This window comes from Ahaetulla prasina, chromosome 1, assembly GCF_028640845.1.
Source record: "Ahaetulla prasina isolate Xishuangbanna chromosome 1, ASM2864084v1, whole genome shotgun sequence".
Lineage (NCBI taxonomy): Eukaryota > Metazoa > Chordata > Lepidosauria > Squamata > Colubridae > Ahaetulla > Ahaetulla prasina.
In genome coordinates this window covers 237,559,684-237,578,153 of record NC_080539.1, presented here as the reverse complement: position 1 = coordinate 237,578,153, position 18,470 = coordinate 237,559,684, and the positions used below count along the sequence as shown (strand labels likewise).

General features: G+C 37.4%; 1 protein-coding gene across 1 annotated transcript in view; it reads left to right on the top strand.

Moving 5' to 3' along the window:
- Positions 1–18,470, top strand: part of THSD7B (thrombospondin type 1 domain containing 7B) — a 376,479-nt gene that overhangs the window by 309,836 nt on the left and 48,173 nt on the right. Inside the window, exon 17 of the mRNA XM_058193966.1 lies at positions 17,192–17,333. Within this exon, the coding sequence (XP_058049949.1) occupies positions 17,192–17,333 (142 nt within the window). The remainder of the gene's footprint in view (positions 1–17,191; positions 17,334–18,470) is intronic.

The following is an 18,470-nucleotide window of genomic DNA, read 5'->3' as shown; positions in this document are numbered from 1 at the left end:
TGAAGTGGCCCCAAGTCACTTCAATTAGATGTGGCCATCAGGTAGGACCTAAGATCCTTACGTTACAACCAGGTTTTCCTCTAAGGGAGGAGGTCATAATGTCAGGTTCACTCTGATGATGGTGTATTCAAGTTTTAATATTTTGTTTTTATTATGTGTGTGTTTGTTGGCTGTCTAGGGTTGATTAAGGTAACATAGATGGCCATATACAATTTTTTCCAAATAACTCGTAATAACTGCTGGTGCATGGCTAAGATACTAATAACATACAGTATCTGTATTTGACCAGAGGCAAAATAAAGGAGAATATTTGTAATTCAGGATTAAAATGAGGGGTCCTTAGTGCTCTCTGAGCTTGGTTGTTTTCTTGCAGATGTTTCATTACCCAACTTAGGTAACACCATCAGTACTGCTCATGAAACTGAACTGGTTTGGGTAATAAAACAGCAAGAAAACAACTATTCCCACAGAGAACCAAGGATTCCCCAGAGGCAAAATGTGTACAATTCAAATCAATCCCACTGCACCAGGCTAACAGGTTCATATTACTTTTCTCTCTAGTGCTTCAACAATTCTATTTTTGATTTTATTCTCATTTATAGTTCATTGTACTGTTTTTCCTTTATTTTGTTGTGCTCTATCTTACTAGCCAATGACCATTGTAGTCAGTAGTAAACTGTACTAAACACTGGCTGTATTATAGATATCGCTAGAAGGTATAAAAATTTAAGATGGATGAGAGCATAAGGTCATAGCAAGCAGGAAACTATATTTGTATACTTGGGATTCATGAAAATCCCAAATAGTTTGCATTACAACATTTTTTAGGAGCCTGGAATATGATGAGAGGGAGAGAGCGAGTGAGAGGGAGAGATAATTTGTTTCTATAGGAATGTTTACCACATTCTTGAAAACAAGATTTTTTTCTTAGTTATATAAGATTCCTTTTATCTGGGAATACAAAATCCATATGATAGAAAATCTTTATTAGGTTAACACAAGTTTATTAAACAGTTTGCTAGCTTTCAAAATTTCAAAAAAAAAAAACTTTTTCAGAAAGTTTATTATTTATTTTTTAGAAACTTCAAAGATGATGAAGAAAGGAATAAATATAGCAAGGGTTTAATCCATACCTCTCTCAATTTCAGCCTGAATGAAGTATTAGAGAATCTGCAGATGTGAAAATTAGTTTTTATCAGCTTTGCTAGTGGTGTGAAGTTGCACTAGAGATTCTCCCAAGGCTTGCTAGGAATAGGAAACAAGCAAATATTTGTTAGGGATCCATTTTCGGAACTGTAATATCCAGTTAAAACTGTTTTATCCATATGTGAGACATGAGGTTCCTTTAGTAAATTTAAAACAGAAAAGAAAGGTAATGCCACTTAACGGCTAAGGCTTATAGCTGATTTGTGTGCAGAGAAAATATATCTTTTTTTGTAACATTCACCATGTCTAAATACTGTATCTATGTCTATGTATAAACTGAGGACATACAGGTAATCCTTGTCCTAGGCCACTCGCTTAACGGATTCAAAGTTCCAACGGTCGGGCTCCCCCCCCCTCCCCGTCACATGATGACATTTTGGGCACTTGGCAACTAGGCCATATTTACAGCTGTTTGCAACATCCCACAATCACATAACAGTTTTGCCAAAAAGAACAGCCTTTATTTCTGGTTTTCAGCAACATTCTGCAGGAAAAAAATGGCCAAAACATTGGCTTTATGACTGTCGTGAAGGGGAGTCTATAATAATAACTCAAGGGTCTCCAACCTTGGCAACTTTAAGCCTGGCAGACTTCAACTCAGCTGGCTGGGGAATTCTGGGAGTTGAAGTCCTCCAGGCTTAATGTTGCCAAGGTTGGAGACCCTTGTACTAACTCAAGGACTACCCAAATACTATTAACAGATAGGATTAGTGTTATTTATATGATTTATAAACCAGTTATATATTCCATTTCTTTTTCTTACCTAAGGTTCATTTTGGGAATTCTTGCATCAAGACTATGTCTTGCCTGTTTCAATAAACATGGGGAAATTAAATTGAAGCACATTTCTCTTCAGAGACTTCATATGAATTCCACTTACAATAGTAGTTCACACTTCATTACTTGGTTTTCTCCTTCTGCACAGACAGCAGAGAAAATATCATCTCCTGTTAAATATTCAGCATTGAAGAACAGTGGCAATACCTGAGATGTCTTGACTCTCTGTTCATCTGACTTGGAAATGTAATTAATTGACTTCACTTGAATTCATCATAGCACTCTTAAACTGAGTTAATATGCAAATTGGGCCACAAGTCCCTGAAATAATTATCTCAGATTTATTGTATCTGCTGTCTGCTTTTTTTTTTCCCTTACAAGAATTGATAACTCCCAATATTTCATCTGAGTGACCTCCTTGTTTGCATCAAATGTTAACATTTAGAGTAGTTAATTCAGAAGGGTTTGAAAACCATTCATTTAATTATGTAAATACATAAGGCAAGACATGGGATGAAAGAAAGAAGCAATAATGGATTATTGTGAATCAGCAACACTTTCATGACTTATCTGACCATTAAATATGTTCTAATAAATAAAATCGGTATTACTAAACTATTAATGGATAACTTCAAAAGTGGAAATAAGACATATGATTAGTTTCACTAGCTTTTGACAGCAGCACCTGGATATTTTAGGTCATAATTCTGAATTGGCTATAGAGAAGAATTCAAATCATTTCCTTGGTAACAAGTTTAAAATTAATAGTTTCATCAATGCTCTTGTACCTGAGGGTAGGAAACTATAAACTCCCTTTTTATAGTCCTCAGAACCATTCCAAAATTTAGTTCTGTGGTAGCTGAAAATCTGTAGCTTGTAATCTTATGATTTTCAGTTGGGAACATATGCAGTCTCTGATAAAATGCCTAGGAAGGACTTTAGTCAGTTTAAAAAACAAGGAAAGCCCCCCCAAAATCTCCTTGCAAAATATAAGAAAAGAAATTTAAAAATCTCAGCTGCTGCTAGTGGTAGAATTCATTTTTTTTACTACCAGTTCTGTGGGCATGACTTGGGCATGGTGTGGCTTGGTGGGTGTAGCTTGGTGGGCCGTGGCAAGGGAAGGATACTGCAAAATCTCCATTCTCACCCCACTCTGGGGCCAGCCAGAGGTAGTATTTGCTGGTTCTCCAAACTACTCAAAATTTCCACTACCGGTTCTCCAGAACCTGTCAGAACCTGCTGAATAGCATCCCTGCTGCCGCCACATATTTATCTAGCCAAACCTATTTTGTACTATTATCCACTCTCCCCATCTTAAAAAAAAGTCAAAGGCAAATACTGACTAATCAGTTGGGCACAAATGTTCTAAACATACCCTAATTTTAAGTACAAGTTGTCTTCGACTTACGACCACAATTGAACACAACATTTCTGTGGCTAAACAAGACGACTGTTAAGTTAATTTTGCCGTATTTCATGACCTTTCTTGACGCAGTTGTTAAGTGAATCACCACAGTTATTAAGTTAGTAACATGTTTCTTAGGTGAGTCTGGCTTCCCCATTGACTTTGCTGATCAGGAGGCCCCCAAAAGATGATCACATGACCCTAGGACACTGCAACCATCATAAATACATGCCAGTTTGCCAAGCATCCAAATATTTGATCATATAATCCTGCAATGGTCATAAATGTGAAAAAGAGTCCCAAGTCCCAAGTTTTTTCAGTGCTGTTGTAACTTTGAATGGTCACTAAACGAATGCTAAGTCAAGGACTACCTGTAACAGAGGCATCATAACTGAATAAATAGCACTTTGAGAGCCAGGCAGGAGATTTCAGCAGAAAGCATTTCCTCTCCTTCCCTTAGCTGTAGTTCATTGTCACATTGGTACCCAGGAGGACAAAAACGCTGCTATTTTGATTTTTTCCTTTTTTCTTGATCAGGAGGGAAAGTAGCCTAACGGTTGCAAGATTCAGGATTGAGGCCACTATTAGTTTAACTGTAGGGGCTTAAGGATATTATTAAAATTGAAATTGTTTAAATGTACTATATTGCCGGGATCCTTCCACCAGTTCTTCGAAGATATTTGCCTGTGGGAAAACCTTTATGGCATCAGGCAATTAGTGCACAATTAACTACCCATTTCAAAATCACAGAAGCGAAAGGGGTTTACAAGCCATCGAGGCCCTTTTCCAACCCATTAAAAAAAAAAGCTTAATATGTCAATAGATTCCAAATGTTCGACTGTTTAATGGTTAGTAAATAAAGTGGTCATTTTCTCAAGTTCCACAATTTCCAATGCATGCACAGGGCTAGAAACAACAATTGGTGAAATGCTTTCTCTCTCTCTCTCTCTCTCTTTAAAAGCTGTGCTTACCCTTCTCCCAACTCCCGCCTTTAAAAACATGTCAATGTTTTTTTCTGTAGTCCACTCTTTTGAATTGGATTAATCATGATTTTAATTATCATTTTTAACTGGAGTGTCTCTAGGTGGAAAAAAAATAGAATGTACAGTGCAATAATGAAGCAAATTAATGTGGGCTATCTGTAAGATTGGAGTAATGAAATAAAAGCGGCTCCTGTTTATTTCATTAAAACATGTTTCCATGCTTACTGAAACAAACAGGAGCCACTCAAAGAACAATCCCACTCGTTCCATTGGAGGACTGACTTGGAATGAATTGTTTATTATGATTGACAAGCATTTGGTAAATTCCAGAGTACCTGACAAATACACATTTTGTTATGGTTGACAAAGCATTAGAATGCCCTGTCCCTGAGATAGCAATAGCACTTAGAGTTATATACCACTTCATAGTGCTTTACAGCCCTCTCTAAGCAGTTTACAGACTCAGCCTATTGTCCCCAACAAATTGAGTCCCCATTTTACCGACCTTGGATGGAAGGCTGAGTCAACCTTGAGCCTGGGGAGATTCGAGCTGCCAAATTGTAGGCAGCCGGCAGTCAGCAAAAGTAGCCTGCTGTACTGCACTCTAACCACTGCGCCACTGCAGCTTTTACATTCATTTATGTTTTGTTACATTTTTATGTTTATGTTGAGCACTTCGTACAAGTACAGATAGTCCTCAATTTACAACCGGTTGTTTTACAGTTGTTCAAAGTTACAATGGCCCCAGAACAAGTGCTTTATGGCCCCTAAAATCACCCCTGGCCATTGTAAATTGTTACTCTACATTCTACTATGGTCATTGATTGCATGTCAAGCGGAACAATTTTACAATTGGTTGTGGTGTTCTATGGTCACATGACTGTGATTTGCTATGTTTTTGGTAGTTTCCAGAATTTTTTACCAAAAAAACGCCCATTCAAATGAATGCGTTCACTGAACAACTGTGGTGTTTGTTTAACGACCATCATGTTTTCTTAACAACTGCTGTGAAAAAGGCCAGAAAATTACTTCCAGTCACATGGGTGCCTCAATTTACAATTGTAACAACACATGACCGAGATTTCCAGGCCCAATTATGGTCATAAATCAAGGACTACCTGCAAACTTTCTCAAATTGCCTTGTTTTTAGGTAAACTGGATTCTTTTCCAGTGATTAAAAGTCCAGTGAAAGAAAAGGGGGTTCCAGAAATCATTGCCATTATGAAATTTTTAATGGAGTTTATGTTATAATGGAGTTTATGTTATTATATTGATAATAGAGCATTTACATCTGTATAGAGATTGCTATCAATAGTTTATTATGCTCTTACAGTAAAGCTAGTCTAACTCCTTCCCTGATGCAGTGTTTTCTGCAATGACAGATTCCACTTACACATTTCATTTTGAAAAGCTTGTTAAACCTCATCTTCCTGCTGCCACATGCAAGTATTTCAATAAATTACAGGGTCAACAAGCATGTCACACCCTGTGTAATCGTGAGCTATGAAGGTCATATGAAGAATTAGTTGCAGAAATCATACTAACATCAGCAAGCAGATATTTAAACATTGCTGAACATGTCAACATCTTAAGAAATATTCTGAAATAGAGCTGCTTGCTCACAACCCAGCAAGTACAGCCTTTCTCTTCATTTTTCCTGTTTAGAAATTTTTAACGCAATATGGTAGCATTAGTGTATCTGTTAAAGTGCATCCAATTCATTATAGTTTTTTTATACAATGGATACCAAACAGATACCAAACAAGCTGTTTTAATCATTTGGTGGCTTTCTTTCTTTCTTTTATTTATTTTTATTTATTTATTTATTCGAATTTTTATACCGCCCTATCTCCCAAAGGACTCAGGGCGGTGTACAGCCAAATAAAAACATAAGAATAATACAAATAAAAGCAACAATTAAAAAACTTATTAATTAGGCCGAAATTAAAATATCACTAAAATAGTATAAAACCCTGTTAAAACTAAATTTAAAACTAAAAACCCTAGGCTAGACCAGGTAGTCTCTTCCAGACCTGCACACACACTTTCTGTATTAAGTTTTGGAACTCATCAAGGACTACTACCTAAGTTGTAGCAAATTCCACCAGGGGTAGCAGAAATTCAAATGGTCAGTCAGTAAATTCTACATGACGAAAATGATCACACATGGAGAAAAAGGGATTATCATTTCTGGGGGGAGAGAGACAACTAAACTGTTGCCATTGATTATTTCTAATTTAGAGTAATATTGAAAAAAAACTATACAAAGTGCTTGGGATTCTGCTGTCTGTCCATCAGCAGGATAAATTAACTGGGAAAAGTTGCCGAAAGAAAGATTACATTCTAAAATGATCTGGATCTGGTTTGGGGGCTAAAATGTTACCGCAAAAGCAGCCTATGGCTACTGCTACTCAAAGATATTACCAAGAATTCCAGAAGCCATGCTCAGTGAGGATTCCCTACCTTATTTCAGTATTTCAGTTGTTAACAATAAATGCTCATAATGAGCAGTACATTTTGAGTGCTGTTTGTTAAACCCGTTAACTAAGTCATTGATAAATGTAAAAGTTGTGCACATTTCTAAGATTCCTCTTCAGTGAAAATGATGCAATGATTCTCTCCCTCTCTTTCCCAAAAGCACATTGAAAACATGAAAGCCGTCTAATGGGATCTAATTAGACGACACCCTGGAGTCTCCAGCTCAAAAGTCCAAATTCTTAAATATTAGCAAAGAGGAGGAGGAGAATACTTCAGATTGGATCAATGCCATTTTCCAGTGCTATGTTTCTTAATTAAAATACTTCCCGTAAGAGTTACTATTCAGTATCTTTGGGGAAATTAACAAAATCAGTCATAAATTTCATTGTCACATTTAGCTAGGCCTTTGCGTTTTCGGTGTATCTGCAATTGCAAGTTACAACAGAGATCAGAGTTATAATTAAATGATGAGCAAGCTCAATTCAGAACCCTATTACAGTGTGGTAGTGCAGGTCATTTTAGATAAGTCGAAATTAACAAAGCCCAGAACCAACTAATGTAGGTCTCACCTGTTCACTTGCTTCCTTTTATCTTACCATAAATATGTTTCCCACATTAAAGACTAGAAATCTCATCATTCTCAAGAATATGTATTCACACCCAGAAATACCATTAAAGAATGTTCAGTGTTTTGAGCTGAGAAGTGTTGGAAATTCCATTTCCTCTGGTTTGTTGCAAAAGTAACGAATCTATTTTAAATTTAATTTAATTTAGTGTGTATATGTAGTACTAAAACTCTTGTTGTCATGACCTTTAACTGGGCAAAACAGTGCGTCATAGGGCAACAATTTTTGAACCAAGGTATTTCAAATGGGCTAATTTACCAAATGTGGCCAAAACTCGGGACCCGTGACTCCCAAGGAAATGAATATTGGGAAAGTTGTGACTGTTTCAGTGCTAATGTCCATGCTGCTGATGTGCTCATGTGATCTTCATTTTCACTCTTCTATGACAGTTTCCCAGACAATCTCTCAATCCTTCATTCCCTCCCCTACCCAGCAGCAAGCACTTAACTACTTAACTAAGGGAGGGGAGATTTCTTATGCTCCTTGTCAGATTCCCACAAGGAAACTTAGTAGGGAAGCCAGCAAGAAGTTGCTCCTGCTCCCACTGCTTTTTGTTTATTCTGTTTTCTCTGTTTAAGTAAGGAAATAGAGCATTGGTTGGTTAATACGTTTTAAAACTTAAGATGTTTTGCTGCCAGGAACTTTACCATTCTCTAATTATCCTCAAACAGTAAGTTTGGGAAAGAGAACAGATGGGATTTAGCTGGATACCTTAAAGATTTTTTGGAATCAGAACAAAATGTTGCTATATTTTGGACCATTTTTATTGAGGTATTCTGGGATTCAGTGTTATCAGTATGTACAGCAACTCAGTTTATAAATTTAAATCTATACTTAGTTCAGTAAATATTCCAAGAATACAACATAGAAATAGTGAAAACATCCCTTGGCCTTCACATACTAAATAAAATTTTATGAGATGGGAAGCATTTTGTGTTTGGCTGAATACACATAATATCCTTGAGAATTTTGCACAAGCAAGCTTTTCAACCTCCCTGAAACCATGGAAGCATGAAGCATGGCCAAGCTTCCCTTTTCTTCATTTCAGCCCAATAGTATAATAAATCAATGCAGAAGAAGTGTTAAAAAAATGAGCCAACCAAGGATATTGTAAATATGGTTAAGAGTTGACCTGTTTAGGATTGCAAGTGTTATCTTTATCTAACTTACCGAAGAAGAATATTTGCAGCAATAGATAAAATTTTTGGATTAGCTGGCATGTTTGCTTTTGGAGCCATGTCAGGGGCAGTCTTGCCCAAAGTTTGTCTAAGGAGATTAGTGTAATTCCAAAATGCTTGCCATGTTTGATGTGATCCAGTTTCATAAATAATGATAAAGAAACCCTTTCTACCCCCAACCCTCTCTCTTATTTATTTTATTTATTTATATTTATAATTACTTTTCTATACCGCATCATCTCCCGGAGGACTCAGGGCAGTTTACAGCCAATGTTAAAATACCCACACCAATACAATATAAATATAATAAATAACAATATTTAAAAACAATTAAAAACAAATATTTACTGGCCGAATCACTAAAACGGTCAAAGACCGATTAAAACCCATTAAAATTTCACTAAAATATGTCTTAGGCTAGCCCCGCTCGATGAAATAATAAAGTCTTCAGTTCACGTTTGAAGGCCCGGAGGTCGGGGAGTTGGCGTAACCCTGGAGGTAGCTCGTTCCATAGGGCTGGTGCTGCCACAGAGAAGGCCCTCCCCCTGGGGGCTGCCAACCTACATTGTTTGGTCGACGGCACCCTGAGGAGGCCCACTCTGTGGGAGCGCACAGGTCGTTGGGTGGCAATTGGTGGCAGAAGGCGGTCTCGCAAAGGATCTTCAGGATCCTTTTATAATCCCAGTTCACTCTTGACTTTTTCTATTAGCATATTAGCTATTAGCAGAGACACATTTCAAAACACATACGTGCATATACACCATTATTTTCTATGGATCTATAAAACTAGATTCCTTTTTTTTTTAATTGGAGGATTTTTTAAAAAAAAAAAATTATGTTGCCTAGAATTGCTATCAGTCTTGAAAGTACAAGCATATTCTCTGGATTAAATAGAGTGAGCAAGCTGAAAGAATCCACTTGGGTCATCCAGTGCAATCCCTTATTTGGTGGAAGAATCCAGATTAAACATTCCCAACAGATAATATCTACTTTTCTTTTGACACATCCAGCACATCATTTCTTGGAGTGATTGTTTTGGCATTAAGTAGTTTAATGTTAAACAGGAATCTGCATTTTTGTCAGTTAAATCCATTCTTTGTGCCTGAACTCTGGAATAATAGAGGAGATCAAGCCCCTTTCCTTGATGAAAGTTCTCCTTTGTGCTTTTTATTACACCTGTGCATTTCAGCAGTATCAGGGCACAGTAGGAAGAAAATGTAAGCGATCAGAAGCAATTTGCCATTTGTGATTATTTATCAAGTCACATAGTTTTATGGAGTTAGGTCTAGAAGTCCTTTTACAACTTCTAAGTGAGTGCTCTTTAGGGACAAACTCTACTTATATCTGCTCTGTTTCCTGCAAACATTTCAGGGAAGAGTTAGTTATATGAACAATCTGTCCAGTTAATCTTTTTATGCTTCTTCCACCCGTAATTCCTACATGTCATATAAACCCAGATAAAGGTATTAGAAAGGTATAGATAACAAAATATTTTCTGTGCAGTGGGTAAAAGAATTACTACTGCTGATCATTTAATCTTAATGTTATGCCATTTGAGAATTTGACTTTTTTTTTCTTTAGAAAGTTTCCTAGTACTTTTATGTCTGTTGCTTGAGCGTACTAAAAATCTGTTTATAGACATATACTAGGTTGGTCAGAAAACCCTTTCCTCCCCCATTTGGAAGAACAAAATAACAGAGTTGGAAGGGACCTTGGAATCTTCTACTCCAACTCCCTGCTTAAGCAGCAAACCCCTACCATCTCAGACAAGTGGTTGTCCAATCTCGTTTTAAAGACCTCCAGTGATGGAGCACCAATAATATCTAAAGGGAAGCCATTCCTCTGATAATTGTTCTCACTGTCAGGAAATTTCTCTTTAGTTCTAGGTTGCTTCTCTTCTTGATTAGTTTCCATCCATTGCCTCTTATTCTGTTGTTAGGTGCTTTGGAGCATTCCGGTGAGCAGAGTCTCCTCACATTTATCTTCCTATTGACATGTCCTGTTGACTATATGATTCATTTCCTATAGGTTCTATGGTGATAAAACCATATAACTTTATATTGGGAGCATATCAAAAATTAGTCTGAACAAATTAGTTAGTCTGGACTTCAGCAAAGCATTTGATAAAGTAGACCATAACCTACTACTAGATAAAGTAGAAAAATGTGGGTTAGACAGCACCACCACCAGATGGATTCGTAACTGGCTGACCAACCGCACTCAACGTGTAGTCCTCAATTGCAGTGGAGTACCCCAAGGCTCTGTTTTAGGCCCAGTACTCTTCAACATCTTCATCAATGACTTGGATGAAGGGATAGATGGGGAACTCATCAAATTTGCAGATGCCACCAAGCTGGCAGGAATAGCCAAAACTCCAGAAGATAGGCTCAAGATACAGAAAGATCTTGACAGACTTGAACATTGGGCACTATCTAACAAAATGAAATTCAACAGTGAAAAAAGTAAGGTTCTATATTTAGGCCAAAAAAAACAAAATGCACAGGTACCGGATATGTGGTACCTTGCTCAATAGTAGTACCTGTGAGAGGGATCTTGGAGTCCTAGTGGACAACCATTTAGATATGAGCCAGCAGTGTGCAGCAGCTGCCAAAAAAGCCAACACAGTTCTGGGCTGCATAAACGGAAGGATAGAATCAAGATCACGTGAAGTGTTAATACCACTTTATAATGCCACACTTGGAATACTGCATTCAGTTTTGGTCACCGCGATGTAAAAAAGATGTTGAGACTCTAGAAAGAGTGCAGAGAAGAGCAACAAAGATGATTAGGGGACTGTAGGCTAAAGCATATGAAGAACGGTTGCAGGAACTCGGTATGTCTAGTTTAATGAAAAGAAGGACTAGGGGAGACATGATATCAGTATTCCAATATCTCAGGGGTAGCCACAAAGAAGAGGGAGTCAAACTATTCTCCAAAGCACCTGAGCGTAGAACAAGAAGCAATGGGTGGAAACTAATCAAGGAGAGAAGCAACTTAGAACTAAGGAGAAATTTCCTGACAGTTAGAATAATCAATAAGTGGAACAACTTGCCTGCAGAAGTTGTGAATGCTCCAACATTGGAAATTTTTAAGAAAATGTTGGATAACCATTTGTCTGAAATGGTGTAAGGTTTCCTGCCTCGGCAGGGGGTTGGACTAGAAGACCTCCAAAATCCCTTCCAACTGTTATTATGTTATGTTAAATCCATTGAAGAAGACCATTTGCAAGGTGAGGGAATGTACCAAAACACTTCTTTACAATTCTTGCATCCATGCTTTGTCTTTTTCTGCACTTGCACAGCCACTTCTGAAAACTGTTTTTGTCCCTTTCTGCTGAGCCTTGCTTTTTAAGATTCTCCAAGAAAGAAGTGGCTGCTTTAATGCCGATTGAGAGGTCCTTGGTGGTCTCTGAGCTTGATTGTTTTCTTGAAGATCTTTCATTACCCAACTAGCTAACATTATCAGTGCACCCCTCATTGCTGCCTTGAGCTGCAAATATTCTCTGTTGATTAATGCAGATTGTACCAGAATTTGTGCTTGAAACAAGGGGCTCTATACACTAGAGCCAATGAGAGGTAGCAGTGAAAATCAGTGAAAATCAACTGTTCTTGATATGTTTTTGTCTCCAGGCATTTAATCATTTAATCTTGGACTAGAAACGGAGATGTAGGATCAAAACAACCACAAGCAAAGGGCCAGTCATTCTCTCTCAGCTCAAACTCTCGCACAAGGTGAATTGCATCATGGAATATTGCACCCAGTTTTGTTTACTATGATATAAAAAAGAAGTCGAGACTCCAGAAAGAGTGAAGAGAGGAGCAATAAAGATGGTTAAGATACTGGAAGCTAAAACATATGAAGAACAGTTGCAGGAATTGGATATGTCTAGTTTAATGAAAAGGACTAGGGGTTGACATGATAACAGTGTTCCAATATTTGAGCAACTACCACTAAGAAGAGGGGGAGTCAACCTATTCTCCAAAGCACCTGAAGGCAGGACAAGAAGGAAGGGATGGAAACTAATCAAGGAGAGATCCAACTTGGGAGAAATTTTGTGACAGTTAGAACAAATTCAATCAGAAAAGAGCTGGAAGGGACCTTGAAGGTCTTCTAGTCCAACTTGCTGCTCAAGCTGGAGATACTGTACCATTTCAGAAAAGTGGTTGCCCAGTCTTTTCTTAAAAACCTCCAGTGATGAAGCACCTATAACTTCTGACAGCAAGCTGTTCCACTGGTTAATTGTACTCACTGTTAGGAAGTTTCTCCTTAATTCCAGATTGCTTCTCTCCTTGATTAGTTTTCATCCATTGTTTCTTGTCTTGCTTTCTGATGCTTTGGAAAATAAGTTGACCCCCATCTTCTTTGTTGCAGCCATTCAGATACTGGAATACTGTTATCATGTCACCCCTAATCCTTCTTTTCTCTAGATTAGCCAAACCCAATTCTTGCAACTGTTCTTGATATGTTTTTGTCTCCAGGCATTTAATCATCTTAGTTGCTCTTTGCACTTTTTTCAAAGTCTCAACCTCTTTTTTGTAAAGTGGTGATCAAAACGATGCAGTATTCGAGGTGTGGTCTTACTAAAGATTTCTAAATACTAAATACTAATACTTCACATGATTTTGATTCTATGCCTCTGTTTATACAACTAAGGATTGTATTAGCATCAGTGGAACGACTTGCCTCCAGAAGTTGTAGGTGCTCCAACACTGGAGGTTTTTAAGAAGAGATCAAACATTTGTCTGAAATAGCATAGGGCTTCTTGCTTGAGCAAGGGCTTGGCCTAAAAAAGTCCAACGTCCATTTCAACTCTGTTGTTTTGTTAAGGTGGTGGTTGTGGAGGAAAATAGTTGTTTTATTATGCTTGGATAGAGACACATTCCAAATTAAAATAGTAAATGAAGATTGCTACAGCTATGTGTGGACAGAAAACATAAGATGAATACCTTCTTCAATTTTCTCCAAAAGGAGTTTTTCTTAATAGAAGCACCGTTACTGAAAAAATCCAGTTGATGATCTCTTGAAAAGCAATTTCACCATGAAACCTAAAATATTCATGGGCAAGCCTTGACTGCCTCATCACTTCATACAGTGATGAGTGCAGCATTCTACCCATGAGAGATTTTTTTTCCTTTGATATAATTTTTGAAAGCAATTTCTCTTAAATCTGTGAAATCAAATTGAATAATAAGAACTGGTGGAAGGAGTGGGAAAATTAGCCTGTCCAGCACTAGCAAATAATCTTAACAGTATTTGCTGATAGCAAGAAGAAATTTTGCTTTCCCTTCCCTAATCCTTACGCAAGCCATGTTTGGATCGGATTTTAGGCCTCCATAATAAGTTGTTATAAAACACATCCCAGGTACAGTCAATTAAAAGATGACAGTCATTGCCAAGCTGCTTGAGATGCTTGTTTTCATGCTGAAAAGATGATCATTTATAAAACCAGCTCCTCTCTTCATCGATTTTCAGTGATTGATTTTAACACAGCAGAATGAATTCAGTAGAGCAGTAATTGGGAACTTCTATCAAGATATTTCTCGCTGATTATTATTGGCAAATCATTCATACTATTATTCTTGCCGGCAAGGACGAACAATCAAATTAATTGTGGGAAAGATAATAAACCATTTGTAAACAGTTGGAAACAGGATTCGTTTTCACGTAATTAAGAAAAATGGCTTATGTTAAATGTCTGGGTGACCATTCTCCAACAAACAGCTGAGCTTTCTGGAAAAGTAGTGTGTATGAAATCACGCCACAAGGTTACAGAGAACGCTATGGAGTTCTTGCATCTGCTTAATTCAGATTTACTGAAGGAGCAAACAGTCTAGTCTCCCTTGGCAAATGCTCAGGAGAAAGACACCGAGGTCACACACACCAAGTGTCTGCCTTCCGCTATTACAAGAGGAATTGTACAAGGGATTTGCTAGACTTCTGTCAGCTGGGTTTCTGCCAGAGCTGTTTCAGGCTAAGTCCTCCGTAAAATGGTGCCTGTGAGCCAAATTGTTTGAGTCGTCTTTTGCATATTCAGGAGGGTGGGGCGTTGTCTCTCTTTCTTGATTCTGCCAGTCTCTCACTCTTGAGTTCGGTCTTTGGTGACAGTTGCGAGACAAGAGAAGCCTGTGTTTTTGAACTGCTGTCTCTCTAGTTAATGAGCATTTAAACGGGGTGGGGTGGGGGGAAGTAGTGCCCTTGGAGTGATTTATGGAAGGAAGCTTTAAAAAAAATCCTTCATATTTATGAGGATAAGAAGGGGTGGGAAGGTTGTGGGTTTTATGTGGTTGGGTTATAATCTCATCCAGTTCATGGCATTGGCTTTCATCGCTCAATTCCTCCAAACTCATTAATTAAATTCTGTCAAGAAAATGCAATTGCGCTTTGAAATGTGGATTTGATTTCTGTATTTAGAAGAGGGGGTTGCTTTTCTGCTCTTCCTGACACAGTTCGCTTCATTTGGAATCAATAGCAGGGTTACTACTGACATGGAATGGCTTAGAATTTGCCACTCCTTTGTGTTGTAGTTCTGCCATTCTCAATCACTTAAGCAATTCCATTACCCCCAGCATCATGATAAAGGGTAGCAGGTTAGGACATTTGTATGCCAAGCTAATTGCCCTTTAGGAGCGTCTGAAGGTAATAAATTACTCCGCTTACCGTCTATTCACTTTGCTGCTGCTACCCAAAAGTACCCTTGTAACTGTGCCCTGGGGCAGAGAGAGACATATTAAATGCCTCATTAAGAAGAAAAAGAGAAACAATCAACCAGCAAGCTGAATCTTCCTTAGCTGGCAAAGGTGTCTTCTTGCTGTGCCTGGAAAAAGTCATCTTGCAATATGGCATGATTTTGTTTGCCTCCAAAATAGCACAGCTGTGTCTTCTTCCCTTGCAAAAGAAGGGGAAGGGGAAGGTCCTATGAAGATGATATCTCCAGAGATATGTGGATAGTGCTAGAGCCTTGAATGGTCTGGGAGAATTCTCCAGAGCCCCAAACTATTTGCCCTACATGATAGAGTAACCTCAGTGGCCTAGAGGTGGAGCTCTTGCCTCACAGTCAAGAGGCTATGAGTTCAAACCTAGATAGCGGCAGTTATTTCTCTCTTTGGGCAGGGTGAGTAATTATCTGCTGTGAACTCTGCATTGGTGACAGGAAGGGCATCTGGCCAGTAAACACTCAGCTCCATTCAGTTGCCCCGACTCCACCCCAATGTAAGGGATTAAAAGAAAAAAAAACTGAGTAACAAATGGCAGGGTTACCTCTAAATGCTTTGTATGGACTTCTGGGTATGCATTCCTCCCTGGTTTCCTGGGAAGCTCTATAAGATGAAATAGACTAGGAGATGGCTAGAGCATAAATGTATAACCCTGAAGGCTACTGAAGGTGAAGGCTAAAAAAATAACTTATTTTGTGATCTCCATTGCATTCTCAAGTAGCTTTCCAACTGAGTTCTTTGAATTGGTTCTGGGATTATTATCACTGGAAAACCTCGTATTGCAATTCATGGAGATTTGCCAGGATGGATCTGTGAGGGACTTTGAGAAAAATATTCCGTCTTGGAATAAAGTATTTCTAATCAAATTGCATGGGATAACTTTCACTTAATGGGCTTAAGAATACAGATAGAAAATGTACACTAGAGCTCTATCTATCTTAACTTATTTAAGAAAAAATGACTAGGCAGATCCAGGCAGGGAAAATATTTCTTTATATGACAGATTGGGGCCAGAAGTCTTAAAATAAGAAGAGGGTCCATCCACTTCTGAAGAAGCTGTTCATTCAGTCCTTTTAAAAACACCCTTCGTGGGCAACATGTTTGAGAGGATCGTGACTGTGGATTTGCAGAAGATAATTAAATATGTATAACTGTATATTTATAATTAATATATAATAAGTAAAAGAGTGCCAAGAGGGTGATTTTTATTAGTGTCTGATACAGTCTTCTTTTATTCTTTTATTCAAATATAGCATTTGAATTAATGATTTTTGTGGAAAGGTACATTTTTTCATAAACCTTTATCAGCTACAACATCTCTACTATAGTGTGGGTGAGTTTTAAAAAAAGGATAAAATATATTTGCAATTTGAAAGAATTAAAGGAAATTTATTTCCAGGAATACAGGAGTTCACATTTCACTATAACAATTTTTTTTCTTAATGGAAAAGAAAAAATGAAGACATCTATAAGACAGATATACAAAGATGATGGTACCCTTTTTTTTTCTTCTTCATTCTCTGTGATTCCAAAATAATTAATAAACCAGAAGCAGCTTGGTTGATTGTTTGGATGACCACCATATAAATCCTCAGCCCCATGTTATGATTCTTCTCCTATGTACATACAGAGGTTTTTTACAGATGACTGTCAAATTCAGGGGAAAAGCATTGGTGTTATAAAATGAGATTATTCACAAGAGACTCTTTAGCCTGATAGGCAATTTGAAAACCAATTAAATTAATAATGCAGGTAACCATCCTTGCCACAACTGTAAACATGTGCTTGCATAATTCACTTACCCGCAGTTTTTTTTAATCTCTAGCGATGTGATCCCAGTATAAAGCAAACTAGGACTCGACATATACTACGCATGCCTTTAAAACCCAAGACCTGCCCTGAAAGTGCACAGCAGAGGCCTTGTATTCTGAATCAAAATTGTTTTCAGTATAGCTACAATTTAACAGGTAAGCATCCTTCATTGTAATTTGGAATGAAACTTAGAGCATTCTGCCCAATTTCCACGTCAGACTGGCAAAAATATATAGAGATGGTGTAGCATTAGGAATAGATAACTTTCAAAATTTGGGAGAGAAACTACAAACTGACGATGGCCGTGGCCTATAAAGAAAACCTTTACAAAATGGTGGCACATGCTGCCAGCAAGATTGCCAAAATGTGTAAGAACTCCTCCTCCACCAATTGTTGGAAATGCAACCAGTCTCCAGGATCATACTACCACAAGTGGTGGACTGGACATGTAAGAAAGCAAGGAGTTACTGGGAGAAAATTCGTAAATGGCTAGAAATGATAGTTGAGCAACATATCGAGTTCAAACCAGAAATGTGCCTCTTCGTATATTGTCGGAAAGTTATGACAAAGCAACCATCTACTTAGTATTAACATATATTGATGGCAGCTAGACTTACATATGCTAAATATTGGAAAAATGTGAGCACCCCACCGAATGATGACATAATTAGGAAAATTTGGAATTGTGCTGAAATGGACAGGTTAATTTTAAAAATTAAAGATAAAGAAGACTCGAAATATTACAGGACATGGAATAAATTTTATGAATGGATAGAGACAAGAGGTAGAAAAGAGAGGGAAGTTTATGAATGTCAGTATAACAAAGATGTATAAAACTATGGACATAATATAGAAAAATTTGTAAATAAGCTAATGTGAGTAGAAACTTGAAGTTATTTTTTATTTTATTTTATTATTATTTTTGGTTGTATTGCTGCAATTACTGTTAACAAAGTACAGTTAGAGTTATTAGCATGTATGTTAAGAATAACAGTTGATCTCTCTCTGGCTTTGCTTTATTTGCATTGTTATCCTGACCTGGCACTGTCTTTTCAATAAAAAATAATAATGATGATGATAATAATAAATAATACATAACTTTCACTGGACTTGAACTTTCAAGGGAGGCTATTTTGAAAATAGAAAGTTCATATATTTATTCATTCGTGATAATTTATGAATTGTAAACTGATGAATTAAGTTCTCATAGAATTATATACCATTACATATAGTGCTGCTATATTTGCTATAATATAAATTATATGTATATAATTGGAGAAGAGCCTAATGCT